The sequence below is a fragment of the Myotis yumanensis genome, unplaced genomic scaffold, assembly GCF_028538775.1.
Source record: "Myotis yumanensis isolate MYYU_CA2020_CCGP unplaced genomic scaffold, mMyoYum1.0.hap1 SCAF_10, whole genome shotgun sequence".
Lineage (NCBI taxonomy): Eukaryota > Metazoa > Chordata > Mammalia > Chiroptera > Vespertilionidae > Myotis > Myotis yumanensis.
In genome coordinates, this window is record NW_027223761.1 from 78,682,921 (window position 1) to 78,705,522 (window position 22,602).

The following is a 22,602-nucleotide window of genomic DNA, read 5'->3' on the forward strand; positions in this document are numbered from 1 at the left end:
CCTAGGGACTTGCCAAGCCAACATGTCCTCTGGGTGGCCCTGCCTGGCCTCTGGCCTGCCGCCCATCAGCATTGAATCATGCCCCTTGAGGACAGCATGTAACTGCTTCCCGATATAGCCCCAGGCCCGGGTGACAAGAGGAGTCATTGTCAGGGAGCACTCCATCTTTCTGCCGCCTCATACCCCGCACAGCTTCCTTCCTCACTTCTCCGCCCTGCACAGCCAGGACTCTGCTCTGAAAACACGGAGAGCTGGTTTTTAAAAAAGGTGACCCTTTTATTTATTTTTTAATCTTCTCCACCTCCCACTTTAATCTCCAAGACTCTGCTGGGCCATCTTCTACCTCCATCTCACAACTATAAAAGTTTGTCACAGTCAGAGGCTGGCTGCATTGAGGCGGGAATGTGGTGTTTGGTTAAATTGTAAAATTAGCTAGGGGAGTTAATGAGGCGTCCTGCCTCTGCCTTCCGCAGAGCGGGAGTTTATGAAGGTGCTCCGAGCACCGTGCCTGAGACGGGAGAGGACTGGAGGGAGTGGCCAGGCATGAGGAAGAGCTCCGTGCCGGGAGTCCGCAGGCCTGGGACCGGCTGTGGCCTGCTGCTCAGCTGGAAGGACCTGAGGAGTCATCCCCTCAGAGCTTCTGCTCTCAGCCTCCATCAATCACTTTGAATCCATAGGACAGTGATGGCGAACCTTTTGAGCTCGGCGTGTCAGCATTTTGAAAAACCCTAACTTAACTCTGGTGCCGTGTCACATATAGAAATTTTCTGATTATTTGCAACCATAGTAAAACAAAGATTTATATTTTTGATATTTATTTTATATATTTAAATGCCATTTAACAAAGAAAAATCAACCAAAAAAATGAGTTCACGTGTCACCTCTGACACGCGTGTTATAGGTTCGCCATCACTGCCATAGGAGCTCCCTCCCCATGTCCAAGGGCTTCTCGAGGCTGCAGGCAACTGACTACGGTTGGCCATGCGAGCCGCAGATTCCTCTTTTGTCTTGTGTAAAGCTGAAGACACAAAGACTAAACTCTCAGCCTCAGAAGGCTTCCACAGCAGAAAGAAGACCAAAGAGAACAACTACAACTGCAGTTAACATTTGCTGAGTGCCGCTGTACCCCTTGCTCTCAGCGTGTTGGTCAAATACGATGACACTGGCCTGTGAGTCTCCCTGCCCCCGGTCAGCTGTTCCCAGGCTTCCAAAGCCCGCACCTGTCACTCTCCATCCTGTATAGGTGCCAGGCGCTGTAACCCATGGTCTCATTTGATCCCCACGAGACCTCGGTAAGGTTGGTGTTACTGTGTCCATTTGACAGATGAGGAAACTGAGTTTACTTGGCCCAGATCCCTCAACGAGTAAGAGGCAGAGTTGGGCTGCCTGCCTCCAAAGCCCTTGGTCTTCACCCCGAGGCAGAGTTGCTTCCATCCCTTCCCAGGCAGCCCACAGGCACAGTGCACACTTGCAGACACTCACCTGGAAGCTTTCAAAGTTATGCCTCAAAGGTGCGTGCAGAAGACCTGCTCACGGACTACTTTCTGCACACACCTGCTCTCTGGTCCCGTACCTACACCAGACAGACCTTCCTGTTTCCAAGCAGCTATCCAATGTCATCTTAGTTGTTAGATGCGCTTTAATAACGCTTAACATGGGGAAGTCTTTCGCTTGAGGTCAGCCAGAAAAGATCAGTTTTTTGTTTTTGTTTTCCGCGGACAGGATGGTTCGTGCTAAGAGTAGGCATTACACGTGACAGGCAGTATTTCTGTTTTGAAAAGTGTGGAGTCTTAATGCTTCTGAAATTTGAACCTGAAAATGTCAGTGCTGTAGCTGTAATGTAACACCTCAATTACGGTGCAGGGGTAGGAAAGAAAGGCCCCGAAACCTGCGAGGTTCTTTAGATCCACAGCCTGAGCCACAATTACGGTTTCAGAAACACCAAAGGCAAGCCAATGAGTGTCATTTTTAACCAGTTTGAACATTTTACTACTTCCTAACATCAGAAGCGCCCAGGCTGCAGCGCCTGCTTCTTGTCCTCAATAAAGTGATTAAGCTGAATGGGTGTGGGGAGCATTATTGGGCAGAGAAGGGCTAAAAATAGCAATGCTCTGTTTTCAGAAAGCCACAGCAGGCCTGGAGCGATCCGAAGCCTTGAGGTGCCACCGCGGAGGGGAGGGAGGTGGCGGGTCCCTTGGGTCTGAGTGAGGTGGGGTGATTGGTAGATGTGACAGCGAGCCAGGTGACGGGTGTCTTTCAGAGCTGTCATCAAGAATGGAGTGTCAGTGGAAGCTATGGATGGGTCGCTTCTGCCTCAGTTTGAAGAAACCTCCAGGGTGTGTGTGTGTGTGTATTAATGAATTTAACTGACAACGCAATAGACTAGGATGGACACCTCAGCCTAAAATTTACATATTCGCCCCAAAGTAATTATATTTACTGGCTCTTCTTGGGGAGAGAGGTCCAATTTGGGCAGGAGTAAAGGCCAGATATAAGGGGCATTTACAGAGAGAGGTGGGGAAGGGAGGAGACTCTCAGAGCCCATTGAGTGTCTGTTCTGCAAACCCATGGTTAGCTAGGCTGCTCCAGGAGAGCAGAATTGGGGGACTTTTTGGTTACCTGAAGGTCAACCAAGAACCTTGTCTGTTTCAATCTTTGTAGTCTGCTGTCATTCATCAATATGAGGGTCCATTTTTTCTACTTTAAGTGAATACAATTGATTGTTTTTTTGTGATAGATGCTTGCTTAGAAGTCAGAGAGCCAGTCATGGAAGGGTGTTCTTAATTGGGGTTTTGTTGTAAGTCAGTCTTTGTATGTGTGTGAGCAAAAAGAATTCATTGTATTTTGCTTTGGAAGTATATTTTTTCCAGTTTTATTGCAAAATAATTGACATACGTCACTGTATAAGTTTAAGGCATACCGCAGGATGTGGTTTTTTTTTTATTTTTTATACTCACTCAAGAGGAAAAAAGAGAAAGCAACGACAGACATTGATGTAAGAGAGAAACATCAATCCCGTGTGCTTCCGGACCAGGAATCGAACCTCCAACATTTCAGTGTATGGCACGATGCTCCAACCAACTGAGCAGCCAGCCAGGGCCAGCATGATGGTTTGATTTACGTATGTTGTAAAATGTTATCACAATAGCTTCAGCTAACATCCATCATCTCATATAGGTTCGATATAAAGAGATGAAAGAAGAAAAGAAAATAAATTTCTTATTGTGCCAAGAACTCTCTTAACAACTTTCCTGTGCACCATACAGCAGTGTTAACTTCAGTCATTATGTTGTGCATGACATCCCTAGTACTTATTTATCATATATCTGGAAATTTGTACCTTTTGACCACCTTCCTCCAGTTTCCCCTTCCCCGACCCTCCACCTCTGGTAACCACAAGTCTAAGCTGTTTTTCTACGAGTTTGGTTTTAGATTCTACATAGAAGTGAGATCTTACAGCATTTGTCTTTCTCTGCCTGACTTACTTCACATGTCTTTAATGCCTTCCAGTTACATCCATGTTGTCGAGAATTATAGGATTTTCTTATTTTTATGGCTGTATGGTATTCCATTGCGTGTGTGTGTGTGTGTGTGTGTGTGTGTGTGTACCACAGCCTCCTTACTTATCCACTCATTCACTGGCGGACACTTAGGCTGTTTCCATCTCTTGGCTGTGGTAAGTAATGCTGCAGTGAACATGGGAGCACAGATATCTTTCAAGTTAGGGCTTTTGTTCCCTTTGGATATATTGCCAGGAGTGGGAGTGCTGGATCATATAGTAGTTCTATTTTTAATTTTTTGAGGAACCTCATACTGTTGTTTTCCATAGGGGCTGCACCAATCATGTACTTGTGACTTTTCATATCTCTTCTTTTAGGTCCTTTGCCCATTTTTAAATTGGGTGTTTTTTTGTTTTTTGCTATTGAGTTGTATGAGTTCTTTATATATTTTAGGTATTAATCCCCTATCAGAGGCATGGTGTGCAAATATTTTTTTTTCATTCTGTAGGTTGTTTTCCACTTTGTTGCTGGTTTCTTTTGCTGTACAGAGGCTTTTAGTTTGATGTAGTCCCAAGTGTTTGATTATGATTTTTTTGCTTGTGCTTTAGGTGTCATATAAAAAAATTATTTCCAAGGCCCATGTCAAGGAGCTTTATTCCTGTTTTGTTTTTTCCATGGCTTTGGGTCTTATTTTTTTTTAATCCAATTTGAGGTAATTTTTGTGAATAGTGTAAGATAAGGGTCTAGTTTCATTTTTTCATATGTGAATATTCAATGATCTCAGCACCATTTATTGACGAGTCTGTCTTTTTCCCATTGAGTATTACTGGCTCTCTTGTCAAATCCTAGTTGACCATATATGCCTGGGTTTATTTCTGGCTCTCAGTTCTGTTCCTGTGATCTATTTGTCCGTTTTTGGAATGTAATGCCTCCTGTTTTGTTCTTTTTCAGGAATTCTTTGGCTATTCATGGTCCTTTGTGGTCCATATAAATTTTAGGAGTGTTTTTTCCTACTTTTGTAAAACTTGCCATTGGAATCTTGATAGGGATTGCATTGAATCTCTAGATGGCTTTTGGTAGTATTGACATTTTAGCAATATAATCCTTCCAGTCCATAAACACAGGGTATCTTTGCATTTATTTGTGTCTTCAGTTTCTTTCATCAGTGTTTCACAGTTTTCAGAGGAGAGATCTTTCGCCTCCTTGGTGAAATTTATTTCTAAGTATTTTATTGGTTTTATATGTCCTCTGCAAATAGAGACAATTTTGCTTCTTCCTTTTCATTTCTGATATCTTTTATTTATTTTTCTTTACTAATTGCTCTAGCTAGGACTTCCAGTTCTATGTTGAATAGGAATGAGGAGAGGGTGCCCTTGCCTTGTTTATGATCTTAGAAGGAAAGCTTTCAACCTTTCACTGTTGATATGATATTAGCTTGGGCTTATCATATATGGCCATTATTATGTTAAGATAACATTATTATGTTATTTCTGTGCCTAATCTGTTAAGAGTTTTCATCATGAATGGATGTTAAATTTTGTCAAATGCTTTCTCTGTATCTATTAAGATGATCATATGATTCTTTATTCTATTTATTTGATGTATCCGATTGATTGATTTGTATATGTTGATTCATCCTTGCATCTCAGGAATAAATCTCACTTGATGATGGCGAATGATCCTTTTAATGTGCTGTGGTATTCAGTTTGTTAGTATTTTATTGAGAGATTTTGCATCTATATCATCAGGGATATTGGCCAGTAATTTCTTTTCTAGTAGTGTCCTTTTCTGGTTCTGGTATCAGAATAGTGGCCTTGTAAAATGGGTTTTGGAATTTTTCCTCCTCTTCAAATTTTTGGAAGTTTGATAAAGATTGGTGTTAATTTTTCTTTAAATGTTTGGTAAAATTCACCAGTGAAACCATCTGGTCCTGGACTTTGCTTCATTGGGAGAATTTTTATTATTGATTCAATCCTCTTACAATAATTGGTGTATTCAGATTTTCTGTTTCTTCCTGATTCAATCTCGGTAAGTTGTATGTTCCTAAGAATTTTTTTCATTTCTTCTAGGTTGTTCAGTATGTCGGCATGTAGTTACTTATAGTACCCTCTTATCATCATTTGCATTCCTGTGGTATCAGTTGTCATGTCTCCTTTTTCATTTATAATTTTGTTGATTCGAGTCTTCTCTCTTTTTTCCTTGGTCTAGCTAAGGGTTTTTCAATTTTGTTTATGTTCAAATACCCATCTCTTAATTTGGTTAATCTTTTCTATTCTATATTTCATTTATTTCTGCTCTAATATTTATTTCTGCCTTTCTTCTGCCAACTTTGGGCTTGTTTTTTTTTTCTAGCTCCTTAAGGCATAGAGTTAGGTTGTTTATATGAGATCTTTCTTGTTTCTTAATATAGGCATTTATTGCTATGAATTTTTCTCTTAGAACGGCTTTTGCTGCATCCCATAATTTTGCTGCAATGTTGCTTTTCTATTTTTGTTTGTTTCGAGAAACTTTGTTTCCCCTTCTAATTTCTTTTTTGATTCATTGGTTGTCCATAAGCATGCTGTGTAATTTCCATGTGTTCGTGAATTTTCCAGTTTTCCTCTTACTGGTTTCTAGTTTCATGCCATCATGGTCAGAGAAGATACGTGGTATGATTTCAGTCTTCTTGAATTTGTTGAGACTTGTTTAATGGCCTGACATATGGTCTGTCTTAGAAAATATTGCATGTGTGCTTGAGAAGAATGTGTATTCTGCTGTTGTTGGATAGAATGTTCTATATATGTCTAATAGGTTCATTTGATCTATATAGTGTTGTTCAGATCTGCTGTTTCCTTATTGATTCTCTATTTGGATTATCTATCCACTGTTGAGAGTGATGTAAGTCAGTTTTGAAGATTGACTGTGTCTTTTCTTCTGTAAAGCCCTACATGTTTTCATGTCCTGGAACTCATTCCTCTCCATAACAGCTTTAGGTGGTAGGAAGTGGCTAGGAAAATGATGGCCAATTTACAGATGGATAAATGGAGGCCAATAAAGCAGGATTCTGGAAGACACCAAAGTGCACAGCAGAGCCAGATCTAGACCCTGTGCTGCTGGCTTCCAGTCCAGACTCTCTCTCATGGACAGTGATGTTACATTCCTGGACCAAGAGGCGAGAGTTCTGAGTAGTGAAGTGCACAGAGAAGAGGGTACACACTGCGGAGGGTGGCCTCCGAGCCTGGGGAATGATCCCCTGGCTCCAAGGAGTGAGCCCGAGTGTGGAGAACAGCAGAGGACTCGGGCACACTGCCTTCGGGACCTTTTCCTACTCCCCTTACTATGAACTTCTTACTCGTTAACCTTTTATATAATTAAAGGGCCTTCTAGTTAGCTGGGCTGCCCCTGCTTCCACCTGTTTGAGTTAGTTTCTTTACTGTTGACACTTACTATCTATGACACCTCGGACAAGTGAACCAAGCTTTTCCAACAGCAATTTTCACATCTATAAAACGAGCGTAACCTTAGAATTAATGGGAGAACTAAATAGCATATTGTGTGTAAAGCAGGGCAGTTCTCATTTCATAATAAATGCTCAATACATATTATTAATACTCATTATTACTATCGACGCAGCAGCAGCATTGATCCTCATCACAGGGCAGCCCTTGTGGGACCCCTAGGGCCCTGGGAAGGAAAGCGTTAAGGTGCAGAGACTCCTGCCAGTTCCCATGGTAAGGCACCTTCATGTGCGGCTCCTCATTTAAACCCCCTGACAACCTGCGGCCTCGTTTCTGAGTGAGTGCTGCTCTCTGGAGCTGTGCAGCTTCCAAGTCCCACTTGGAGGAGAGGGGAAGTGCACCATTACCTCTTTACAGGCGAGGAAACCGAGGCTCAGAGCGGTTAGCTTGCTCACGCTCTTGATGTAGCTGGTGGGTCTCTGAGCTGAAATCTTGGATCTGTTGACATCAGAGCCAGCGATGGGCTTGACTGTGAGGCTCCTCTGCTGACACAGGGCCCTGCCTCTCGCCAGCAGCCCGGCCCGGGTGTCTGGGAGGGGGCTGCGTGTGGCTTCCCGGGGGAGCAGGCATAGGAGCTCCTGTCTGCTCACAGCCGTAGAAACGGCCAGCAGACGGCATGCAGACCCCTGCTCCCAGCTCCTAGGAGGCGCACTTGTCATCACACGCGCGACAGCATTGAGGCCCCGAAACGCTTGGTTTCTTGTCACTTGTTGAAAAGTGACATGGATACTAGAATCGGGGGCCACTCTGTAAATTATATCAATGTCTGACCACCATGTTGTACACCTGAAACAAACATGAAATTATGTCCAATTAATTGGAAACTAACATTTAAAAATGAAAAAGAAAGACATATGGTTACTTATGGTGATTCAACTTAAAGACAAAGTACACACACCCATGGTTGGAAGTGGAATTAAAGAGACGTGCTAGGAACAGGAGAGAGAGCAGGAGGTTCTGAGAAGAGGGGAGGGGGGAATTGTCACCACAGGGACCCCAGAGAGATCCCAGTCTTGGGAGGAGACTTGGCACACCTTTGGTCAGTGAGCAGGAGGGAGGAGGCTCCTGCCGGGAGAAAGGGAGTCCCAGAGGGCAGGTGGGCTGGGGAAGGACTGGCCCCCTCCCTCTGCAGATGCCTCCAGTGAAAACAATTGGCAAGCGGGTTGGGGGATGTTAGGGGCCAGGCAGTGGCAGACATTAGCTTGAATTTTGTGGGTTGGCAGGGTTTTGATTCTGGCCTTCCTCCCTCTACGCCCCCCGCCCCCCCCCCGACCCCCGCAGCCTGGTTTTGCTTTTCTCCACGGTTCAATATTCATGTGGGAGCCCCCCCCCCCCCCCCCAATTCCAGGGAAGGCCTGTGACAGAGAACTCTGAGGTGCTTGGGGAGAAAGGAGCAGGGAAAGTGCGGTGGACAGGAGGGGACCCAGAGGCTCAGGTAACAAGCAGCTTGGAGACGGCTACATGCTGAACCTCTCATCTGAGAATCCCACGTTCGACCAGGAGGGAGAGGATTGTTGGTGCCCATGGGTTGAGGGGATGTCCCACTAAATCATGGCAGCAGCCCCGCCTGGGGCTTTCCTGGCCCTTTAACCTAGTCTCCTTTCAAATGCCAAGCGCCACCTTTTTTAAACAAAGCAAAGCTGCGAAGACCGGAGATTGTCACCGCTCCCAGGAGCTCAGGGCCGGCCTCTGCCGCAGGTCCTGGGCTCAGCGTGGCTCATCTGGCTGAGGATCCCCAGCAGCTGGACTCTGTTCCCCGCTGCCTGCCTGAGAGCAATCCCTGCTGAGCCAGGAGCCCGGCCCCGCGGTCCAGCCAGCGCCTTCCCATCACCCAGTTGCGAGCCCCTGAGCTCCTGTACAGCCGCTGTTACCGTCTTCGTCGCCTGCTTCCAGCTCCTTCATACACAACACCGTTCATCTTTGCTTTAGAGTTGTCCCGACTTAAAGCTTGTCATTTAGAGATGAAGAGGTGAATTGACTCAGCCAAGGCCACACTCTCGGGCAGGGGTGGAGGTGGGTGGGTGGGTGGGGGCGCTGAGCCTTTTGGTGCTTCGGGAACTCTTGGGTGCTCCTTAGAGCAGAGCCCTCCTTGAGCCAGGTGTCCACCTCCCTCCTCTGACGGTGACCCCTCTGTCATCCCAGACAGCTGAATAACACAGGGACAGGAGCCCTGGAGCGGGCGCTCCTGCCTCCCCGGCCATTTACTCACTGCGGGGGGACCTTTCCCCAGGAGCTGTGGGGCAGGGGTATTATGGGCTGGAGTTCAGGCTGGAGGCTGGCCTCCTAGAGCTTATCAACCTGATGAAGTGAAATTATTTCGTAATCACCATTCAGGCACCTAGTATGTGCTGGGAACTTCATATAGGTTCTTGTTTAAACTGTTGAGGAGTCATAACCCCATTTTAAGAAGAAGTGAGGCCACAAAGCTGGTGCCAGGGCCATACCACCCATGGCAGAAGCCCAAGCCGCTGTAGGACTTCCTCTCGGGGAGGTCTCCAAGTTGGCCAGAGTGTCCGGGAGCCAGCCGAGTCCATCACGCAGGGCTCATCCCATTGTAAGAGGTTTTGTTCCATGGCATTGATACCACAGTGCCCTGATTCGCTGGTCACAGAAGTAGCTGGGGAGAGATGGGTATAGGCAGTGGTAAGGAGACCCTCCAAATCAGTGCTCAGACCTCAGGAAGATTTGTATGTTGTGTGTTCTTTCTCTCTTTCTCTCTCTCTCTCTCACTCTCTCTCTCTCTCTCTCTCTCTCTCTCTAATGTTTTTATTGATTTCAGAGAAAGGAAGGGAGAGGGAGAGAGAGAAAGAGACATTGATGAGAGAGAAATATGAGAAACATCAATCGCTGCCTCCTGCATGCCCCCTACTGGGGATGGAGCCTGAAACCCGGGTATGCGCCCTGACTGGGAATCAAACTGGCAACCTCCTGGTGCCTGAGATGACACCCAACCACCGGAGCCACACCAGCTGGGCTGTATGTTGTTGTTTTCACTGCGACAAGTTTACCATCCTACTTGTATTTTATTCAACATAATTCACCTTAGATAGGTTCGGACTCATCTCAGTAGGAGGATAATGCCATCAAGACTTGGCCATGAGTGCTGGGTGCTGGCTGGAGAGGTGTCATTTCTTCTATCTCCTCCAAGGCCAGGGCAGGGTGCGCGGGCCCGTCTTTACTTGTGCCTTGTTGGTTTGTGCACAGGTGTTTGTGGGGGGGCAGTTGTAGTGTCATCTGCCTTTCTTTAGCTTCCACCCCCAGAGGAGACCTGCCGAAGACGTGTCCAGGGTGGTGGCTTGCCTCCCTTCTTTTTCTCTTTGTGGTTTGGCTGGGGTGGTGAGAATGTTTTAAATGCTGTGTTTATTGCACGCATTTATGGCCACGAGGGACTCAGACGTCGACACTGGGGGAGAAGGTAGTGGCAATGATGACCTTAATGACAGCTAGCACTTAGTGAGCGGTACTGTGTACTAGACGCGGCGGTAAGGACTTTACATGTGCTATTGGAATTCGTCATTACTCAGCCCTGGGAAGTGCCTACTGTGCGCCGATTTGACAGGTGAAGAAAGGCCCAGAGAAGAGAATGAGCTTGCTCAGGGCGGCAGCTGGAAATGCTGGACCCAGGGCCTGAGCCCAGGTCTGTTTGAGTGGAGGATTCTCAGCTTCCTGCCGGTGCTGCTGGAGAGGGCGCGCTGGCAGGGCTGTGTCCCTAAGCCGATTGGGTCACTGCTGGGGCTGGAAGTGGGAACAGGGGAGCTCCCCAAGGCTCTCCGGGCTGAGAACTGAGTGCAGGAACCAGGGACAAGGTGGGCCTCTGTTTTCTCTGTGGGACAGGAGAGCAGGGATAGCCAGCGCCCCAGGGCAGCACGGAACCGCCTGGTAGAACGAGGGCTATTAGGTTGGGTAAGAAATGTTCTCTCACACGAGAGCTGCCTCGGTGTTGTCTTCTGATCCATTCCAAGGGCTTATCTTCTACAGAATGGACATTCCGCCCAGGGTGAGGTATCCAGCCACTGACCGGTTCCCTGATGGGAATGCGGTTCTAGAGATCTGAAACCCTGCCGCCTGCAGCCCCGGCGACTCCCTATCTCTACTGCCCGGCTGGCCGAGCCTGTCCGGGCGGCTTTCTCAGTCCTGCCTCTGATGGGGGCCCTGCACCTGAGCGCCGTCGCCCTCCGTCCCGCAGGGAGGCCAGGCGCGGGCCTGTCTCCCACTCTGTTGTCAACCATATCCTGGGCCCATCGACAGGGCCGGCTGTTTTCCACTCAGCCCTCGTCTGCCTGCCTGCCTGCCTCCCTCTCCCCTGTCCCCAAATGTGTGTACCTTATGGAGACTCTGGTTCCTGATCAGTTTTTGTTTTGCTGATAAAGGAGAGGGGTGTGTCGGGGAGAGCGTGCCTCCCAGCTCCTCCCGGGGCACGCGCCTCCCTGCGTGAAAGAACACGCAGTGCCGGCCTCGCTGGAGCTGGCAGCCGGCGGGTGTTCTGTCTGATAAGAGGTACTGTAAATAAAACTGTACGCCGCGGCCCGCCGCAGAATGCCCGTGTCTGTACTCATTGTTCTGACAGCTTATGCTTTTTTTGGGTCTGCTGTTTTGGTACACTCTGTACTTCCTTATGTAAGCAGGCATGCATATCTCATCAGAACATTCAAGATGTTTATTTTAAAATCTCAAGGAATTAAAAGAAAAGGGACACATTACTCAACATTAGATGCTGGCAGACCTTGGGTGTTTTTTTTTTTTTTAGTGGTTCCCCCGCCCCTTTTTATTAGGGGGGTGGGTGGAGGGGAAGGTTTTGGAGAGGGAGGGGTTTTGAGCTTTTTTTCTTCTCTCATTGGCTTCTGCCTTATTTATTATAGAGAGTCAGCGGCCCACATCTGCTTGCGTTCAGCATCTTCTCCCTTCCTAGATGTTTGGCTACCCCCCCCCCTCCCCGCCCGGTTCCAGTGGGGAAGCAAGCAGGAGGAGGACGCTGTCCTTTGCCAAGAAGGGGAGGCCAGAGTGTGCGGGGAGGGTGTGCGGGGAGCTCGACACCCCGCCTTCTGCTGGATTTCAGCTCTGTTGCCCTTGGAATGCTGGCCATTTAGAGAAAGCTTTATGGCTTTGAAAGTGCTTTCCTGGCCTGTCCCTCCGATTCCTGCGAGTCGGGTGATCCTGAGCCCGGCGTGAACGCGGCTGCCACACAAGGAGGCCTTAGACCAGCTCCAGTCTCGCTGTGGGCTGCAGCGACCGCCTCCTTCCTCTTCACCTGCTGGGACCCCCTCCTTCCTCTAGCCCCTGTCTAGCTTTCTGGAAGCATCAGGAAGTCAAGGGAGACGTAGCAGCCTAGGAAATGCACTTGGTCAGGTGGTGCCTGCTCCCCCCAGTGTAGCGCTTGAGCCCTCACCTGCAGACCCCTGGGAGCTGGCAGGGGCAAAGATGTCTCTCTGTCTCTTTTTTAAAAGTCACCTGAGGGTATGTTTTGTTGATTTTTAGAGAGAGAGGGGGAAGAGAGAGAAACATCGATCGGTTGCCTCCCATACATACCCTGACCGGGCATCGAACCTGCAACCTTTAGGTGCTCAGAGCAGCACTCCAGCCAACCGAGCCACCTGCCTGTCTCTGTAACACTGACTCTCAGAGAAACTCAGTGCCCGGGCTGAGAGTGGAGGTCACAGCAGCCCCCAGCCCACCAGGTGAGGGTCCACTCTGGCTGCAGGAGGGCTCCTTGGACAGGTGACTCCTGCGTGTACTGGAGGGAGGGGTTGCTTCTTTGCTGCAAGGGCGTGAGTCCTGGGCAACTGGGCGGGCGGGGGGGGGGGGGGGGTAGGGCAGGGGCTGATGAGGGGGAGGTCTTGCTCCAGACGAGGCAGACGGCCCCACTTCCCAGCCTCTCCTTTCTTCTCTGCTCAATGGCCTGGGTTCCAGCCAGAGGCTGTGGACCTTGAGCTGTGAGAAGGGGGCAGTAGAGAACCCGGGAGAGTGTGTAGAAGAAGGACTCTGCCACCCCCTAGGGGACAGCCTGGCAGTGCCCGGAATGGCCACTGTCCCTTCCCTGATCAGTTCTGCTCCCGGGAGCCTGGCTGAGGGTTTCTTTGTTTATCAGGCACTATTGGGCAGAAACTAAGCATGAAGCAGGGCACCGGGGGTAGAGAGCGAGCATGACAGGGGCCAGGCCTCAGGGAGCTTGCCGTCTGCCGGGAGGCTGGGAGGCTGGAGCGGAGCCCAGCAGGCAGGGCGGCCGAGGGACTCCCAGGCTCGGCGCTGTTCGTGGCCGGTGCTGAGGAGCTGCCAGTGCTGACAGGTTGGTCCTGTGACAGATACTCCTGCTCCCTCAACAAGACAGCCGCTCACCTTTAAGTCAGAGGACAAGGTGTGTGTGAGAGATTATAGTGAAATATGTCTTTACAAATGTGAGCCTCACCTCACAGAAGATAAATGACCCCCAAATAACGGTACATCGAGTGTCCATGGAGCAGTCGTGCAGAGCGGCGTTCTTCCCAGGAGCCGTGCGCCCTGCGCCCTGTGGTGCAGAAGGGCTGCTGCTCCGGGCTCTGCACATCAGCCCTCAGACAGCCCGGCCCTTTCCCACCTCGCTCAGCCCTCTGGGGCTGATTCCTGCTGCTCCCACATCCCAGGTGAAGCGACAGCCCGTGGAGATGAGGGCCCTGGCTGAGGCTCACACTGGTGGTGAGCTTGGCTGGGATTTGAACTCTGATCTGTCTGACCTGAATCCGAGACCTTAGCCAGACTCTGCTGTTTCCTGAGGTAGAAATGACACCGGGCTCTTACATCTGCGAGTGCTTGGGAGGAACCGTGTGGTGTGTTTACTCGTGTTCGTGACCTCCTGCCATCCGTACCCCAGCTGCGAGCAGGGCGGGCAGGGACGGCCATCCCTCTTACGGACGGAGCTAGTTCATGAAGTGTGATGACCAGTGTGGTGTCCACAGCAGTACGGCTGAGCCGGGCCTGGGGCCCAGCCCTCCCCACCCAGAACTTGCTGTCATCTCCTTTCGTTCACTAAGCTCTGCGATTGCCAGGGAGGAGAGCAGGGGTCTAGCCCGCCTCATCCTGTGCTTCTCCCTCCTTCCTGTTTAATTTCTCTCTCTGCAGCCCATCCCTGACTTCACCCCGTCTCTCACTCTCCCAGCGGCTCCCTTCCCTCCAGCGGCCCCCTCGCCCTGCCTGTGCCTGCAATGGGCTTTCCCACGTAGTGGCGTGCAGTGGCGTGCGTGTGTCCCTTGCCTGCACTTCTCCATCACCATCAGCTCACACCGGTCTTCCCTGGCCACGCCGTGTGAGGTGGCACCCCCGGCACCTTGGTCTCTCTTCACTTAGTTTATTTTTCTTTTTTATTTATCACTCGTCACCACCTATTTTTGTTTCTTTTACTTTACAAAATGTGCCTTCCTCTCTAGAATGTAAGCTCCTTGCAGACAGGAATTTGTCTCCGTTCGTGACTGTAATTCCCCTTTGGCATATATTCCATGGGCCCCAAGACACATCCCCTGCTTATAGGGGGGATGTGGCCAGGAGTGGCCATCCCCGAGCCGTGCCTGGGAGTTCGCCCACTCCAGGAGGAGCCCCCGGCAGTGCTGTGGGGGTGAATGCACCCGCTGTGTGGCGCGGGCACGACCTCCTCCCTCCCCCCAGCACCTTCACAGTGAGGCTGTGTCCATGCAAGAGTGGCTGAGTGATGTCACCGGGATGCATTTTGGGAATCGTCATGTGGTTCACAGACACCCGAGTTGCTCTCAATGCAAGCCTGACATCATACCGAAGGCAGCAGCGAACACCATGTGCACTGTAAACAGGCAGAGACTGTCTTATTGATTAACAGATGAGGCCTCTATTATCGATCAGAGCTGGCCGAGGAAATTTATCACTTTTAATTTCAGGGATGCCAAATATTTCTGCCTCTGAGCCAGCCGTTACAGAGACAATTTAAAGGTGCATGTCCCCCTGGGAGAGGGGGTTGCTGCCTGTCTCTGCTGGCTCGTGTGTCCTGGGACTGCCTGCCTGAGCTATTGGGCTACCCTGGGGGGAGCTGGCGTTGGGGTGGGGTGTGCTGGGCTCGATGAATGGGAGCTGATGTCCGGGGCATCCATGTGTGAGGAAGGCTCTGACCGAGTGGCTGAGGACAGGAACTTGCACACCCTCGGCTCAATTTTGTGACTTCAGCCAGACAGGCTTGGAGGGGACGGGCTTGGAGGACGACCAGCTGTGGTCAGGTTGAGCCCAGCCAGCAGCTGCCTCGGCAGCGAGTGCTGATGTGCCGTCTTCCTCTGCGCTTGTCTGGCGCACACATCCGGCCCTTGATGTCCTACCTGCCTCCTTCCCTTCTCTCGGCCATTAAAGCCGCCCTGACACCACATCCAGGGCTGTCTTCTAGGAACTCCTCCTACCACATCCCTTTGAAGCGGAGCTCTGGCTTCCTGGGGCTTCCCAGCCCTACAGGGAGCCCTTTCTTTCTAGTCCCCACTTCCCTCCTCAGGCCCCTTCCCCTTCTCTAGGGAGCCATGAGAACTGATAGAACCAAAGAAAGAAATACAATTAAAACCAGATCCCTTACAGACCCACAGAAAATCATCGTGGCTAACGATTTGGGGCTGGGGCAGCTTCTCTATGTGAAGGGCCGGAGCCGCCCCTCCCCGGTGTTCCCGCTCTGGCCCGTCTACTCTCTGAGGCTCACGCTGCACCTCCAGGGTCAATGTCTGCCACCTCTGTGACACAGGGTGGCTGTGTGGACGTCAGGCTTCCTGGCTTTCTTCAAAGGTCTGTAAGCCCCTCATAGGCCCTGGAGCCCAGGGATGCCCTCCAGCTTGAAGGGAAACCCAGAGGGGTCAGCTGTTCTCCCTGCCTCCTGCGGAACTCGGCTCCAGCCACCTAGAACAGATGGCAGTGCTTGCTTGTAAAGCACTTAAGGGCAAGTTCTTTCGTATCTTTCCTGGGGCACTGTATCACTTGTTTATTCTGTCAGCCAACTAATACTTGTTGAGCACCTACTAAAGGTCAGTGCCCTGTAGGGCCGGACAGTCCCAGGCTACTTGGGCTCCTTATCCCCTTCCCTGGTGAGAACTGGTCATTGGTGTTTAATTGAAGCCTGATGCTACAACTTACATTCTGAGTTCTAGCCCTTAAGGGTGTGCTAATACTTTAAACTTTTAAAGAGCAGTAGAACCATTTTTTCCAAATAGAATTTTACACAAAACCTTGATGCATTCAAGGGGGTAAGTTGGATTTTCACTTCTTTGATTTGAGAGACGGCAGCCTACCCAGGAGGCATCTCTGCGGGTGGAACCAGGAGGCTGGAGGGCACTGGGCTGCAGAGCAGAGGCTCTGACATCGGCTGCCAGCTTCGGCTCCACCTCTGCTGCTCCTGTGGGACCCTGGGCCAGCTGCTGAACCTGCCCGAGCCTGAGGTTCTCATATGCTAAAGGGGGGTAGGAATGGTAAGCGCTTTAAAAGGGTTTCAGGATCAAATGCAATGGTATGTCCTCAGGACTTAGCGTCCTGCAGTGTGTGATAAAGTCTCAGGAAATCTGAGAGGCTTTGAAAACGCACTGGGTTGTTTCTGCTACAGCATTCTGCCTCTGTGAGCGCTGATAGAAAACGAAAGCACAGGCACCCTCAGGGAGGTGCTCAGTCATGCCGAGGGGAGCAGAGGCAGCGGCGGGGGAGGGCAGAGCCGCGAGGGCTGGGGTGATCGGTGCATGCTTTCTCCAGTTTTGAAAATAGAAAGGGCCTGGAATAGAGGAGGAGTGAGACCAGGCATCACTCAAGCCCAGAGACTCAGGGAGGGTCGAGTGCTGCACAGCGGCCAGTGAGGACAGCCCCCTGAGGAGGCCTTGAAGCTGAGGAGCAGAATGGAGAACCAGTGAGGGCCACTGTATCTTCTTGAGCAGGGGTCCTTAAACTACGGCCCGCAGGCCACATGCAAATACAAATATTGTATTTGTTCCCGTTTTGTTTTTGCTTCAAAATAAGATATGTGCAGTGTGCATAGGAATTTGTTCATAGTTTTTTTTTTTTAAACTATAGTCGGGCCCTCCAACGGTCTGAGGGACAGTGAACTGGCCCCCTGTTTAAAAAGTTTGAGGACCCCTGTTCTTGAGCAAGGAAATGTGAGGAGTCACGTGACCTACGAGGGGCCTGCGTCTGCTGGTTGGCGCCGAGGGCAGCTGGTGGTGTGGCGGCCGTCCTGGGTCTTAGGTGTCCTGGGCGCACCCCCACGAGGGCCTGGTTGGGACAGTGATTAGGGACATGCGGAGGAAGAGAAGCATCTAGTAGACATTTGAAAGAAAACCGCCAGGGCTCACACAGGTGCTCCCTGGATGAGATAACATCTTGAAGACGATGAGTAAGCGGTAAGAAGTCGTCCTGTTTAACTTGACGTTGTGAAATTGTCGCTTGGAGCCTTGTGAATAGTGGTTCTGAAAAAGTTTACCAAATTGAATTGCACTGAATTGATTAGTTTATTCCACAAGTATGTAGTCATAGCAGATGCCCTGCTCCCTCCCTCGGTAGCCAAGTGTCCGGAGATGGAGACAGACCCACAGGCATTGGTAAAGGAGCATGCTCGGCTGTGAACTGGACCGTATGGGGTGCGCCAGAGCAGAAAGGAGGGCTCCCTCCCCCAGACAGCGGGACAAGGGTAAGGAAGCGGATGCGTAAATGAGGAGTAGAGACCGGCTGTACCGAGGGGCCAGGGTGAGGGGCAAGACTGTCAGAGACTGGAGGTACAGAAGGGTGTGCAGAGACCTGGTGGTGAGGGAAGATGCGGCTCCTCCCGCAGCCAGAGCAGCTCCTCACAGGGCTGGAGCCTGGGGAGCAGGAGTGAGGAAGCAGAGACAAAGCAGGGACGCTGCTAAGCACACCGAGAAGCGCTTTGTGCCTTGGCCGGTCGCTCATTGGTTAGAGCTCTGGCCAGGGCACTGAAAGGTCACGTGGTTTGATTCCCAGTCAGGGGCACGTACCTGGGTTGCAGATTCGATCCTGGCCCCGGTCAGGGAGTGTGCGGGAGGCAACCAATTGATGGGTTTCTCTCACATCACTGTTGCTCTCTCTCCCCCTCCTTCCTTGCCTTCCACTCTCTAAAAAATCAAGGGAAAGGATGTCCTCGGTGAGAAATAACAGGCAAACAAAACAAACAAAAAAAGCGCTTTGTGAGCTATCAGGAGGGGTTTGGACTTTACCCAGAAGGCACTAGGGAGTCATTCCGGTTTTTGAATGGTCAGCTGTAGGAGGTGGCTGGAGGGAACTGTGGTTTAGTTTTGGACACACGGAGCTAGGGGCTTATCCAAATAGAGGTATGTCAGTAATTCCTTGAAGCATAATCTAGGCAGCAGAGCACGCATCACTCACTCCTTCCCATCCCGCACCTGGAGCAGCCCACAAAGTCCCTTCTTACCAGGCGTCTCATCGGGAGCCTGTTCTCGCTGGGAGGGCCCTGGACGGGGCATTTGGAGCTCATGTGGGTGGTGGTTACCCCTTGAAGGAGGGCCGAGCTGGGCTGGCTGCTGGGGCCTTGGATTCTCCCTGACACGTCACAGGTGTTCACCTCCTGCCCCAGGTCCACCTGCACGGTTTGGGCCCAGGACCCCGCCTCCTAATGGAATGTCACTCTGGGAAGTTAGTAACCGACTCCCCTTTCTTTCAGCGGGCGCCAAAGCCTTCGTCTGCGATCAGTGCGGTGCCCAGTTCTCGAAGGAGGATGCCCTGGAGACACACAGGCAGACCCATACAGGTGAGTCGGCTTCGATCCCCATTCTCCAGCTCCTCCACAGTGTGGTAGCACATGGATGGGAGGTATCTTGGCCGCACCCCTTCAGCAAGGCGATATCCAGTCATCTCCTGGGGACCTGCGAGTGCGGGTGGCTGGGCAGGTGTGACTTTGCTCCCCAAGAGCATTGCCCTGGATCAGGCCTAAATCTGTCTCTAACAGGCCACCGAGGTCCGTCTTCTCTTGTCAGGATCTTTAAAAGTCCGGGATGTTGTCTAAGCATCCCCTTCCTCTGAAGGGTCAGGACATCCTTTATCCCCTGTGACCAACTCTGACACCCTTGTGTGGCCCGTGGCTGGTCCCCCATCTTCGAGGGTAGAGTCATAGTCTAAAAGAAAGCAGTCTGCACACAGGGTGAACAAGCAACGATATCATGTTATTTGACTTCAAAGCATTGATTTCACAGCATCAGCATCATCTCATCACTGTGCTCGGCACTGTCCTTGTCATGGGTGTGCCTCCCGCCCACTGGACACTCCTTAGACTGGTCTCAGTGTCCCTGACCTCACCTGGCCTGTCTCTCAGTAAACGTGTAAGGTAGGAGGCGACTCCCATGTCACAGATGAGGAGACTGAGGCACGGGGGACAGAAGGTGACTTGCCTGAGTGAGTGAGCACGGGAGTGGTACAGCCAGCCGTGGGCAAACTACGGCCCGCGGGCCGGATCCGGCCTGTTTGAAATGAATAAAACTAAAAAAAAAAAAAAAAAAAAGACCGTACCCTTTTATGTAATGATGTTTACTTTGAATTTATATTAGTTCACACAAACACTCCATCCATGCTTTTGTTCCGGCCCTCCGGTCCAGTTTAAGAACCCATTGTGGCCCTCGAGTCAAAAAGTTTGCCCACCCCTGGCTTAGACCGTTTGGGATGAAACCCAGCTAACCTTTTAGCTCTGCCACTTCCTGTGTGCGGGACCATGGATCAGTTACTTAAACTCCCTCAATTTCAGTTTCCTCGTCTGTTAGAAAAGTGGAGTAATGATAGTACCTACCTCATAGCTTAGAGAGTTGTAGGGATTAAATAAGATGTTTTATTTGAGGTGATTGGCAGAATGTTTGGCTCTTAGTAAGCATTCAATACATAGTAGTAGATGTATTTAATTTAATAAGTATGTGTTGAGTCCCTACAACATTCCTGGCACTGTTGGGCCATTTAGGTAGAGTAACATAGGTGACAGACAGCGCTTCTCATGGAACTGTGATCCTAACGGCGAGAGTATAGGCAAATAGGTGTCTAATACACACTGCTACATTATAGTAAGTGCTGGTAAGAACAAATAAAGCAGGATGAGGGTAGAGAGTGAGGGGGGAAAGTGGAGTTTTAATCAGATGGTCGTGGAAGGCCTCTCTGAGAAGGTGGCATCTGAGCAGAGTCCTAAAGGGAGGGAGTGAGCAGCACAGCGTTTTCAAATGCTTGCAGACTATAAGCCAGTGGTTCTCAACCTGTGGGTCACGACCCCTTTGGCGGTCGAACGACCCTTTCACAGGGGTTGCCTAAGATCATCCTGCATATCAGATATTTACATGACGATTCATAACAATAGCCAGCATTACAGTTATGAAGTAGCGACGAAAATAATTTTATGGTTGGGTCACAACATGAGGGACTGTATTTAAAGGGCCAGAAGGTTGAGAACCACTGCCATAAGCTGATCAGAGACTTGGAGTTATAAAATATAAAGGACTCTTATGTCTCAATAATAAAAATACAAACAACCAACATTAAAAATGGACAAAGGATTTGAATAGACATTTCTCCAGAAATAGACAAATAGCACAGGGAGTGGGGCTTGGCATCGTGAGCCGTCAGAAAATACAGATCAAAATCTCAGTGAGGTCCTGCTTCACCCGGGGCAGGATGTGGCTGTAATAAAAATACGACTGCGAGAAGGGTTGGCGAGGATGTGGAGACGTCAGAACCCCACGCTGCTGGTGGGGGTGCGGAATGGCGCGGGCGCTTTGGGAAACAGTCTGGTAGTTCCTCAAAAGGTTAAACGAAGTCACCGTATGACAGGGCAGTGCCACTCCTAGGGATGTACCCAGGAGAAATGAACACATGCAGCTACACAAGAACTTGCACGCACGTTTATCGCGGCGTTATTCATGGTAGTCAGAAGGTAGCCCTAACCAGCGTCTGCCCACTGACGAATGGATGAACATACCATGGAATATTATTCAGCTTCGGAAAGGAATGAGGTGCTGATACATTCCACAGCATAGGTGAACCTTAAAAACCTCACGCTCTGTGAAAGAAGCCAGACACAAAAGGCCTCACGGTGTATGGTTTCATTTACAGGAAACACCCAGAGAGGCAGATCCATACACAGAAAGGAAATGGGGGTTCGTTTCAAGTGAAAATGTTCTAAAATTGTGATGGCTCCACAACTCTGAATGCATTAGAAACGATTGAACTGTCTTCAGTCACTCTTAATATGGTTTGGAACTGTGCGTGTCCACTTACCCACGGATCTTTTTCAGGAAATACCTGTACTGTTTGTGCTCTGTGGTTGGGAGTCCGCGGATACGGAGGGCTGGCCGTATGCATTGATCTATGCCATTTTATATAGGGGACTTAAGGATTGTGGGTACTGAGGGACAACTGAGTTTGGGGGAGTCAAAAGTTATACACGGATTTTCAACTGCATGGGAGGCCAGCGCCCCGAATCCCCCATTGGTCAGAGGTTAGCTGTGCTTTAAAAACATGAATTGCACATTGTGTGGTACCCGAATTATATCTCAGTAACGCTGCATACACATGCATACCACACGCACGTGCACGCACATTTATAGAGAAGGGGACAGTAGCTCACCACAGGGCTAGAATGGGAGGGTGGCCTGACTCAACTTATGTGTCTGGGCGAGTGCCCTGGGCCCTGGGTTGCTCGGGACCACAGGAGGGTTTCCGTTGTCAGCTGCTCTACAGCAGTTGATTGAAGCAACGGTGTCTTTTTTTCTTGGGCAGTTGTGTGGGTTGACTGTGCTCAGCCGGGCAGTTTTCACCTGGGGCCTCGCGTGGGGCTGCAGTCGGGAGTGTCTGCCTGGGGTATTCTGCAGACTCGACCGGCCTGGGTGTCCAGTGGCCTCCTCGGCCCCACTCGGGCTATCGGCGCTCCCCCATGTGCCCTCCAGAGCCGAGTAGCTGGACTTCATGACAGCGCCGGGCAGCCCCCCTGAAGCTGGGCGGGGACGCGGCATCGCTCCGCCAGGCTTTAGTGATCACAGCAGGCACAGGTCAGCCCAGGTTCCGGGCGGCCGACTAGAGTCCCTTCTGGGAGGGATGGCAGGCAGACAGGAAGAGGAACTGATGGCAGTCTCAGGGCTGAGCCACCCCGGGGCGGATGGGGGTGGGGAGGGAACTGCAATGGAAGAGAGAGGGAGCCCAGTGCGCTGCTGCCGTTACAGTTATTGTCGAAGGTATGTCCTTGTCCTGCCTCCTCACCAGGTCTGCTCTCCCGAGCGGGCTGGTGCCAGGGGCGTTGGCCTGTGGCAGTGGGAGGAGAGCCTTCTAGGCGAGTTGGCACTCCTGCCGGCGTTGGAGACAGGAACTTGACCAGATGATTGTGCTCAGGGCCCCAGAGCTGGTTGTCTTGAGAGCCAGAGGAGATCTCCCCGGCCCAGCTCTAGACCTCACGTCATCGAGGATCCCACCCTGGAACTGCTCCGGGGCTGAGAGGCTGCGTGCGGGCCAGTGTGCCAGGCAGCTCATTCTGTCCATCAGGTTCATGTGCAGAGCAGGGAGCGAGCTGCCACTCAGCCAGGCCTGGGAAGAGGCACAGTCCCTCGGGGGGAGCAGAGGGGACTCTGTTCGCAAGCAGACCCCACACCTTCTGGCCTGGCACTCGC

General features: G+C 50.7%; 1 protein-coding gene across 3 annotated transcripts in view; it reads left to right on the forward strand.

The window, feature by feature from the left end:
* ZBTB16 (zinc finger and BTB domain containing 16) overlaps positions 1–22,602 on the forward strand; it is a 185,484-nt gene that overhangs the window by 106,213 nt on the left and 56,669 nt on the right. For all 3 annotated transcript variants that reach the window (XM_070426081.1, XM_070426082.1, XM_070426083.1), the window contains exon 4: positions 18,636–18,722. In XM_070426081.1, coding sequence (XP_070282182.1) covers positions 18,636–18,722 — 87 coding nt within the window. The remainder of the gene's footprint in view (positions 1–18,635; positions 18,723–22,602) is intronic.